Source organism: Gekko japonicus, unplaced genomic scaffold (assembly GCF_001447785.1).
Source record: "Gekko japonicus isolate JY-2015 unplaced genomic scaffold, Gekko_japonicus_V1.1 scaffold513, whole genome shotgun sequence".
Taxonomy (NCBI): domain Eukaryota; kingdom Metazoa; phylum Chordata; class Lepidosauria; order Squamata; family Gekkonidae; genus Gekko; species Gekko japonicus.
Genome location: NW_015171519.1, coordinates 106,984 through 117,170, shown reverse-complemented (window position 1 = coordinate 117,170; position 10,187 = coordinate 106,984). Strand labels below are relative to the sequence as shown.

At 51.1% G+C, this 10,187-nt stretch overlaps 1 protein-coding gene across 1 annotated transcript in view; it reads left to right on the top strand.

Annotated features, from left to right (window-relative positions):
* Positions 1-9,136: 9,136 nt before the first annotated feature.
* The window catches only part of LOC107117318 (cytochrome P450 3A9-like), a 22,137-nt gene continuing 21,086 nt past the window's right edge, over positions 9,137-10,187 (top strand). The window contains exon 1 of the mRNA XM_015419413.1: positions 9,137-9,289. Coding sequence (XP_015274899.1) covers positions 9,219-9,289 — 71 coding nt within the window. The 5' untranslated portion in view covers positions 9,137-9,218. The remainder of the gene's footprint in view (positions 9,290-10,187) is intronic.

Here is a 10,187-nt window from a genome sequence, read left to right as displayed (position 1 = left end):
GATCTGCATTTTCCCCCCCCCCCCCAATAGCTAGCAATCCAGAACAGTCCAGTGGAGCCTGAGCGGTGGGTGTTGCCTTCTGACACACTTCCGGTGATGTCAGGGGGTGTGGCATATGCAAATCAGTTATGCTAATGCGTTATGCTAATGAGCTCCTGCACCTTTTTTTCTTCGAAATGACCCGTGCCATTACTTATGTTTGGTGCAGTGGTTAAGTGCGCGGACTCTAATCTGGGAGAACCGGGTTTGGTTCCTCACTCCTCCACCTGTAGCTGCTGGATGACCTTGGGCAAGCCATAGTTCTGACAAGAGCAGTCCTTGCAAGGGCAGTCCTCGAAAGAGCTCTCAGCCCCGCCTACCTCCCAGAGTGTCTGTTGTGGGGAGGGGAAGGGAATGGAGTTTGTAAGCCGCTCTGAGAATCCGAGTGAAGGACGGGGTATAAATCCAATCTCCTCCTCCTCCTCCTTCTGTATTTACACTCTTTATAGTCTGCCTTTCTCACCAAGACAGGGTTAAGCCGATACATTCAATGTGATGAGACATCTATCGAGCAATATACTTCTGGAGGCAGCATCTGCGACGTAAAGCACGGCCTCGCCTAAGACAAACAAACCGAAAAAAACCCACCAGCGCATAGCCAGCTGCTTACTGTGTTGATGACCTGGTGGGTTTTTTTGTTTGTGCGGAAGTAAAAAGCTGCATATGTCCTTAGGGGGGAAAAGAAGAAGAAGAAGAAGAAGAAGAGATTGGATTTATACCCCGTCCTTCATAAACCCACCGTTGCCCCCCAAGAACCAAGAATACAGACCAACACTGCCCCAGACATAAGAACATAAGAGGAGCCATGTTGGTTCAGGCCAATGGCCCATCCAGTCCAACACTCTGTCACACAGTGGCCAAAAATACCAGGTGCCATCAGGAGGTCCAGCAGTGGGGCCAGGACACTAGAAGCCCTCCCACTGTTGCCCCCCCCCAAGCACCAAGAATACAGAGCATCACTTGCCCCAGACTGAGAGTTCCTATCTATATGGCTAATAGCCACTGATGGACCTCTGCTCCATATGTCTATCCAATTCCCTCTTATAAGAACGTAAGTGAAGCCAATGTTTGATCAGACCAATGGCCCATCCAGTCTAACACTCTGTCACACAGTGGCCAAAAATACCAGGTGCCATCAGGAGGTCCAGCAGTGGAGCCAGGACACTAGAAGCCCTCCCACTGTTGCCGCCCCCCCCCCGAGCACCAAGAAGACAGTGCATCACTTGTCCCAGACTGAGAGTTCCTATGTGGCTAATAGCCACTGATGGACCTCTGCTCCGTATGCTTATCTAATTCCCTCTTGAAGCCATCCATGCTTGTAGCTGCCACCACCTCCTGTGGCAGTGAATTCCATGTGTTAATCGCTCTTTGGGTGAAGAAGTCCTTCCTTTTATCTGATCTAACCCGACCGCTAAGCAATGTCATTGAGTGCCCGCGAGTTCTCACTCTTATGGCTCCGTCCAGTGCAGTCTGTGTGAAATCTGTCTTGTTTTCGGAGAGTCCCTCCCACCCCCCACTCCTGCCCCACTCAACAATCCTTGCCTTCTGAATATTTTCCTGAACTAGAGAAGCTCGGGAACGAGCGAGCTGCGTTCCTATAGCACAAAGGCCCTGTTTTCCACCTCCATTTACATAGCAATTATTATATTTTCTCCACAGTGCATTAATTTTTAAAATCCTGCCGATCGCGGAGAAATTCCACATAACACGTTCGTTGCTGCCAGGGAAATTACTCAGCAGAGCAGAATGGATCCATCGACAGCTATCAGCACCCAAACACACCACAGGGGTTTAGTGCTGTGTACTGAGAGAGGTTCTCTGTTGCATTTAAGTATAAGTTTCTGGCTCATCCTCCCAGAAACCCAACATGACCACCATATCCAGCAAACCTTCTTCCCTCACCAGGGGGCAGTGTTAACTCATAGCTATGGTGCTTGGCGGCAGCAATGTCGGGGGAGATACACTGAAGACAAGATCTGATGCAGAGGTGTGTTCCTTCAGCGATTAAAGATGACAGCAATTTTACCTTTCTCTTTCTGAGGTTGATCTCACTGTTTGTTAGCCCGTATAGCCTGCCAGTGGAATTACTCTTATTTAATTAGCAAGTTCCCATCCTAACTTTCCTCCAAGGAGTGTGTGGACTTCCCCTCCTCTGTTTTAGCCTGACTACCAGCCTGAACGGGGAATAACTGGCTGAAGGTCACCCCTTAGGGTTTATGTCGAGCAGGAATTTGCTGGTGGACCTCTTGATGGCCCCTGGTTTTTGGCCACTGTGTGACGCAGAGTGTTGGACTGGATGGGCCCTTGGCCTGGTCCAACATGGCTTCTCTGATGTTCTTATGTCTGGGGCAGTGATGCTCCGTCTTCTTGGTGCTTGGGGGGGGGCACAGTGGGAGGTCTTCTGGAGTTCTGGACCCGCAGGTAGACCTCCTGATGGCACTTGGGTTTTGGCCCCTGTGTGACACAGAGTGTTGGACTGGATGGGCCACTGGCCTGATCCAACATGGCTTATCTTATGTTCTTATATCAGGGGCAGTGATGCTCTGTATTTTTGGTGCTTGTGGGGGCACAGTGGGAGGGCGTCTGGAGTTCTGGGCCTGCTGGTGGACCTCCTGATGGCCCCTGTTTTTTGGCCACTGTGTGACACAGAGTGTTGGACTGGATGGGCCACTGGCCTGATCCAACATGGCCTTAGAAAGAAGTCTAGCTCGCCACCTAGTGGTGCATAATGCTAAAACAGACTTAGAACTTTGGGCTGCCAGACAATCTTAGGCTCTCCTAGCTATTCTACACACAATGCTATACGATTATCATTACTTCCCAACACATACACCATATTCACACATTAAGAAGCTTTCTCTCTTGTCATTGTACAGAGTCTAAATGCATACACGTCCTCCTTTTATAATCTGTGGATGAAGAGAAGTCAGGAAAACTAGATAATAACATGCCAGAATATACCCTGGTGATATTTCCCTCCCAATAAGTGTTATATTTCTCAGGGATTTTAAGAATTCTCAGTGAGAGCAATTAATTCAACTGGATTCTGATCCTAGATGCGGAGGCTATGCCACTGCCGTTGCTCAGATGCGCTTGTGGCAGATAAAGTCATAACCCCGAAACTCCTAAGCTCCTTTTATCTTGTTCTAAAGTATATCAAGTCTATTCTCCTTATTTGATCCCCTTTGTCTTGTCGCAGCATCTCTGGATAATTCCATACCCTACATAACACGTTTTCGTTGACTGATCCAGCGCGGGGACCGTAATCACAGTAGCGCTTAACTTTCAAACTTGTAAGAGCCAGAGAAAAAGAAGGTTTTACTGCCTTATCTTCTTTCCAGTAGGTTGTCCCCGGTCCTCATGCCTGATGCAATCGTATGCAAGGTGGCTTTCTGACTCCACATCTCCCTCTTCTGTAATCAGAGAGCTGGGGAAAACCCCGAAGGAACCAAAACGGAAGTCTCTAACTCGGTAAGCCGGGAATGACTGGTTTGGAAATCCTGCATCCTTTTCCACACAAGGCCGAACGAGAAAGCTGTCAGCAGGGTGGACGAGAACAGATCTAGCAGGGCCTTGTTTCGACTCGTACAAAACGGATCCAGTCATAACACGGGCAGTTGGTTTGCCCATCACACACTATGGATCTGCATAAGTTTAACAGTCATTATCCGGGAAGCTTAGGGGGTACTGGATAGGAAATCCCCAACATGACACTTCTTGCCCAGAGTTCTTGGAGGGAAGCCATGATGATGCTTAAAATGGTATAAAACCAATGTACGCTGGCACCCGCCAAATGCATTTTCAATTGCAACAGTAGTTTCTCATGGGTCCGTAAGCATTGGGAACACGTACTCTCCCAGGGCTGTCATGATAGTTTAGACAGAGAGATACATTTTATGTATCTCACTAGGAATAAGGCCCGTTGTGGAAATAAATACAACGAGATCTAGAAAGAGGCTCTGGGAGAGTGCCCTGGCCTTGAGCGCTCAGTGTCAATTTGCTGTGGCGACCTCAGCAGGGTATGACACCAAGTCCACCATTTTCTCCAGAGGAACTGATCTCTGCTACCTGAAGAACAGTTGTAATTTTGAGTGATCTCCAGCCCTCACCTGGAGATTGGCAACCATGGTTCCCCATGATGGAATGGCTGGTTTGGAGGAACCTGGGGAACTCCTACAAGATAATGACTCAACCCTAACCTTTTGGGGGTGGGGACTAGGAAAGGGGGCAGGGCTGCCTGGTCCCCTAGGGGGGCGGTGGTTTGCCCGCTCAATGGGCCCCTGACCCACCAGCCCGGATCTGGCCAGCGAGGGGAACCCCGCCCTCAAAGCGCCCAGATCGGGCCGACGTGGCCGGCATGATGGGCACGTCACCAGGGGGACACTCTGGCCTATGGTATCATAGAGTTTTCAAGCCGAATGCTAGAGTGTCCACTGGCGACATGCCTAGCATGACAACCTACTTCTGGGTGATGTCATCACGTGCGCGCGAATGTCCCAGACTAGGAGATTCTCCACCTCTCGTTGCAATAGGTAAGAGACTGGGAAATCCTAAAAAGGGGGGAGGTTGGGACATAACGCCATAGAGTCCATCTTCCCAAGCAGCCATTTTCTCCAAGGGAACTGATCATTTTTACCTGGAGACCAGCTGTATTCCCGGGAGATCTCCAGCCACCACCTGGAGACTGGCAACCCTAGCTCCACTATGCAATATAAATGGCTCACCCACTCTGCAAACTGGAAGGGAGGAGGAGGAGAAGGAGGAGGAGGAGGAAGAAGAAGAAGAAGAAGAAGAAGAAGAAGAAGAAGAAGAAGAAGAAGAAGAAAAAGAAGAGGAGGAGGAGGAGGAGGAGGAGATTGGATTTATACCCCACCCTTCACTCGGAGACTCAGAGCGGCTTACAAACTCCCTTTCCCTTCCCCTCCCCACAACAGGCACCCTGTGAGGCGGGTGGGGCTGAGAGAGCTCTGACAGAAACTGCTCTTTTTTTCAAGAACAGCTCTTATCAGAGCTACGGCTTGCCCAAAGTCATCCAGCCAGGTGCAAGTGGAGGAGTGGGGGAATCAAACCCGGTTCTCCCAGATTAGGGTCCGCGCACTTAACCACGACACCAGACTGGCAAAAGCCATGCCCCACAAATATCCATGCCAGAAACCTTATTTTTGACCATGACCTAGGTGGTACTGGGCTAGCAGAAAGGGGGATTGTTGGAGGTGTATTAAAGGTGCCCTTCTAAGCTTTCTTGCCCTGTGGAACTCAAAAGGCATTTAAGTGCCCTCTGAGCATTCTCCCCCACCCCGGAACTGATTTACTTGTTTCCCTGTCCCTTGAAAGGAAGGGCAAGAAGCAGGTTCGGAGCCTCCCCCTTTAAAGACAGGCATTCAGATTAATTCAATTAACTGTGATTTAATTTAAGACACCCTGTGAGGGAGGTGGGGCTGAGAGCTCTGACAGAAATGCCCGTTTAAGGACAGCTCTTGTCAGAACTGTGGCTTGCTCAAGGTCATCCAGCAGCCGCAAGTGGTGGAGTGGGGAATCAAACCCGGTTCTCCCAGATTAGAGTCCACACAGAGTTGACTGCTGTATCAGCAGGACTGCCCTTTCCCTTCGTAGGCTTTCGCTGATTTGTTTTGGACTTCCTTGCCTGGAAATCTTTGTTTTCGCAGCCGGGACGTTTCCTTAAAAGGAATTGCAACATCTGTGTACCATGAGGCTAGGCAAAAGGTCCGTGTGGCATATGACTGTGAGATCACAATGACGTTAAAAAAAAAAAGGTTGCAGAAGGAATACTCAATGGCTTGCTGATGCAACTTCCCCTAACGGCAGTGGGAACCGGCTTTTGCCAGAGCTCCGGGGCTCTCAGATGGGTCAGTCCCCCCATGTCTGGTTTGGCAAGAACCATGGTAGACTTGGAAATGGGGCAAAGAGGTGGTTAAGCCACTAAAACAATGCTGGATTAAGTAGCCCCCCTGATATGACCCCAAAAATATGGTCAGAGAGAACTAGAAGGCCAAGTAGAATGATAAAAGAGTGGGAACGCTTTCCGTATGAATAAAGGTTAAAGGGCTTGGGGGCTCTTTTGTTTGGAGAAATGACGGCTGAGGGGTGACGTGATCGAGGTTTACAAGATTCTGCGTGGGATCGAGCAGGTCGAGAAAGAAGTCCTTTTCTCCCTTTCTCACAAGACGAGAACTCGTGGGCATTCCACGAAATTGCTGAGCAGTCGGGTTAGAACGGATAAAAGGAAGTCCTTCTTCACCCAAAGAGCGATTAACATGTGGAATTCACTGCCACAGGAGGTGGCGGCGGCTACAAGCATGGACAGCGTCAAGAGGGAATTGGATCAACAAATGGAGCAGAGGTCCATCAGTGGCTATCAGCGAGAGGGTATAGATAGGAACTCTTGGTCTGGGGCAAGCGATGCTCTGTGTTCTTGGTGCTGGGGGGGGGCAACAGTGGGAGGGCTTCTAATGTCCTGGCCCCACTGCTGGACCTTGTAATACAAGTTATTACAACACTTGGCACCTGGTATTGAGAACTTGTGACTGACCCATGGTCACACCAGCAGCTGCATGTGGAGGAGTGGGGAATCAAACCCGGTTCTCCCAGATTAGAGTCTGCCGCTCTTAACCTCTACACCAAACTGGCTCTTTCTGAAGCCAGCTCGCCCAGATTCTAACCTGGTACTCTGACCGCTACACCACAAGGGGGCTGTCTTCCTTTTCTGGAGTTTCGGCTACCCTTGCAGAAGAAGCCGGCGTCCTGGAGAATCCTGCAGTCGCCTCGGCCATCCACCGGCGTGACCGCGCGAGCTCGGGAGACGATTGTGATTCTACACTAATCTCTCAATCGATCTGCACTGTAAGGTCATCGCAAAGGCGATGGGCAGGGCGGAGGGCAGGAACACAAAGAGATGCCCGCTGGGATAAGGTCACGTCCTATCAGTCACGCTGCACGGCAAAGCCTTGGCATGCAATCCATCACTGCCGTCCTTCCAGACCCATCAATATCAGACGGCGAGGCTGGATCCGAGGCAGGTGCTGAGACATTGTTCCAGCCAGGGCCTGAAGTATTCCCCCAAGGAATACTCGCCTCTCTGGATGAGGCTATAGGTAGGTTTTCCCCAATGTGGAAAATAACAGCTCTCTGGGGCCGATCAGGTCAGAAAAGGTGTATCGGGTGGGGAGTCTTAAACCCTCCCCTCACATACCATGGAGGATAAGGCTAACAGCTATTAGCCATGGTGACTGAGGGGAACCTCCGTATTCAGAGGCACTAAGCTGCTGAATCCCAGAGCCAGGAGGCAACATCAGGGGAAGGCCTCGGCCTCTATGCCCCGTTGTTGGATGTTGAGGGGAACTGGTTGGCCATTGTGTGAGACAGGATGCTGGACTAGATGGACCCTCCCTGGTCTGATCCAGCAGGGCTCCTCTGATGTTCTTATCAGGGGAAGGTCTTGGCCTCTGTGCCCTGTGGTTGGCTTCCAGAGGAACTGGCTGGCCCCTGTGAGAGACGGGATGCTGGACTAGATGGACCCCTGGTCTGATCCAGCAGGGCTCTTCTGAGGTTCTTATCTGCATCAGGCTCATGCACACCTGAAAATTACTTTCTGAGCACAGAATCTTGAAAACACATCTGTCAACAGGTGATAACTTTATAACGTATGAATTGGCCCCAGCCCTGGATTAACCAGTAAGCAAAGCTAGTTTAGGGCAACAAGAGAGTGCCACAGAATCCCCTCCTCCTAGTCATCATGCCCTATAAGTAAATAATTTGCTTATATTGCTTACTGCTCTTTAGTGTTATTTGAATACAGTTGTGGGGTCTGGCCTGGGAGGGATGGCCTGGAAGGAAACTGATTTTTTAAAATCTCTTTTTTCGCCATCAGCACGTATTGAGTCTTAATGTCTATAGTCAGTAGAGCAATGGAAGGGCTGAGGGGCACCATTGGTTGGGCTGTGCTCAGGGCATCCGTTGCCCTTAATCCGGCCCCGATCGGCCCCCGTGAGAAAGAGGGACCCTGTGAGCTTCACGGCAGAACAGGAATTTGAACCCGGGTCTCCCTCCTCCCAGTCTAATACTCTTACTGCTACACCACACATGTGGACATGCGCCTTTCATGTGGGTTGCCAACATGGCTGTTCTGTACCTGTTCAGCCAGTTTCGTGTAGACGTTAGGGGCGCGGACTCTGATCTGGGAGAACCGGGTTTGATTCCCCCACTCCTCCACATGCAGCTGCTGACGTGACCTTGGGTCAGTCACAGGTTCTCTCAGAGCTGTTCTCTCAGAGCTCTCTCAGTCCCACCTACCTCACAGGGTGTCTGTTGTGGGGAGGAGAAGGGAAAGGAGATTGTAAGCTGCTCAGAGACGCCGAGTGACAGGAGGGGTATAAATTCCACTCTTCTTCTTCTTCTTGGGTCAGTCAGAGTTCCCTCAGAGCTGTTCTCTCAAGAGCAGTCCTCAAAAGAGCTCTCTCAGCCCCACCTACCTCACAGGGTGTCTGTTGTGAGGAGAGGAAGGGAAGGAGATTGTAAGCCACTCCACGACTCCGAGTGACAGGAGTGGTATAAATTCAACTCTCTTCTTCTTCTTCTTCTTCTTCTTCTTCTTCTTCTTCTTCTTCTTCTTCTTCTTCTTCTTCTTCTTCTTCTTCTTCTTCTGCTTCTACTTCTACTTCTGCTTCTCCTCCTCCTCCTCCTCCTCCTCCTCCTCCTCCTCCTCCTCCTCCTTCTCTGAGTGCATGCCCCAATATCCTCCTCCCCGGAGCCTTCTGCCATACACGGGGTGTTCCTCAGGAGAACAATCAATTCAGAAAGGCTTCCCTGAAGTTAGAACATTTTAAGAAATCCCCCAAAACCTTCTGTGTCACACAGCAGCCTGCCAGTGGGTATGTGCTATGGAACACACACAGACACGTTTGTACATTGTCTTGCCATTAGAGAGCTCCAGAGGTCAATCTTTCACAGGGAGGCCAAATGAAGTAATCCAGCCCTTCTAGGCAGGCTTTTTGAGTTATGAAACGGATAAGGGGTGGGGACTTCGCCTCTCTCTTATATAAAGCTCAATCCGAACTGGAGTAGAGTGAATCAGAAGAGATTGTGAAACTGCTGCTACTTTTAGCTCCGAACACAGGAAGGTGCAACTAAGCCAGAGAAAGTCCAGCCGACCCGGAGTCAACATGGATCTCCTGCCTGCGTTTTCCCCTGAGACGTGGTTACTTCTCACAGTCCTCCTGGGCCTTGTAATGCTGTATGTATGGTTTTGCTGTTTCCTCCCCCTGTCATTCCAGTCTTTTATAATCTGTGAAGGGAGGGGCGGGGAGTAGTCAGGGCCGGCTCGCTCACTAGGCGAACTAGGCGTTCGCCTAGAGCAGGCCGGCCCTTAGGGGCGCCAAATTGCAACTGCCACCCCCCGCCAAAAGTAAGAGCATGGGTGCCAGGGGAACGGGAGGCCCGGGGTACAGATCCAATTAACGGGTCCAAGCCATGGTGGGCGCACGGGGGGGGCGCCAGAAGGGATCCTCGCCTAGGGTGCAAAATAAGCTGGGGCCGGCCCTGAAAGTAGTAATTCTGCTGGTTCCCTGAAGAGTTGTAGGCGCTTCTGCACGGCCAGGTGTGCCTAGACCGAGAGACTCCAAAGGATTTACCTTTATGCTGAGAGAGGATTTCCTGAATCGCAATTCAGATTTCTAATTTTTTTTTTAAAAAATGGTCATACTTTTCCTCTTGTAGCATCGATGTGACCAACGGGATGTCAACTGGGGCAGCTCCCTGCCCTGAATCTAGAAAAAGAGCTAGGGGGACTCATTAGCATAACTCATTAGCATATGCCACACCCCCTGACATCACTGGAAGTGTGTCACAAGGCCACACACCCTGCCCCCAACGGTCCCGGCCGCCACCGCCAGCCTTGCAGCTCCAGTGCCGAGCCCCATGAGGAGCCCGGTGGTGGACCTGCAAGGCCGGCGGGAGTGCAAGGAGGCCCCACAAAGCCCCTCCCTGGCCCCAGGCAGGCAGGGGTGGTGAAAGGCAGGGAGGAAGCAACTGACCCTCCCGCTTCTCCTGCCTCCTCCTGGCTGAATGAGGGCTGGAAGCGGGGCGGCTGGAAGCAGGGGGCGGGGCTTCGTCATGTGCCCCGCCCCCATACC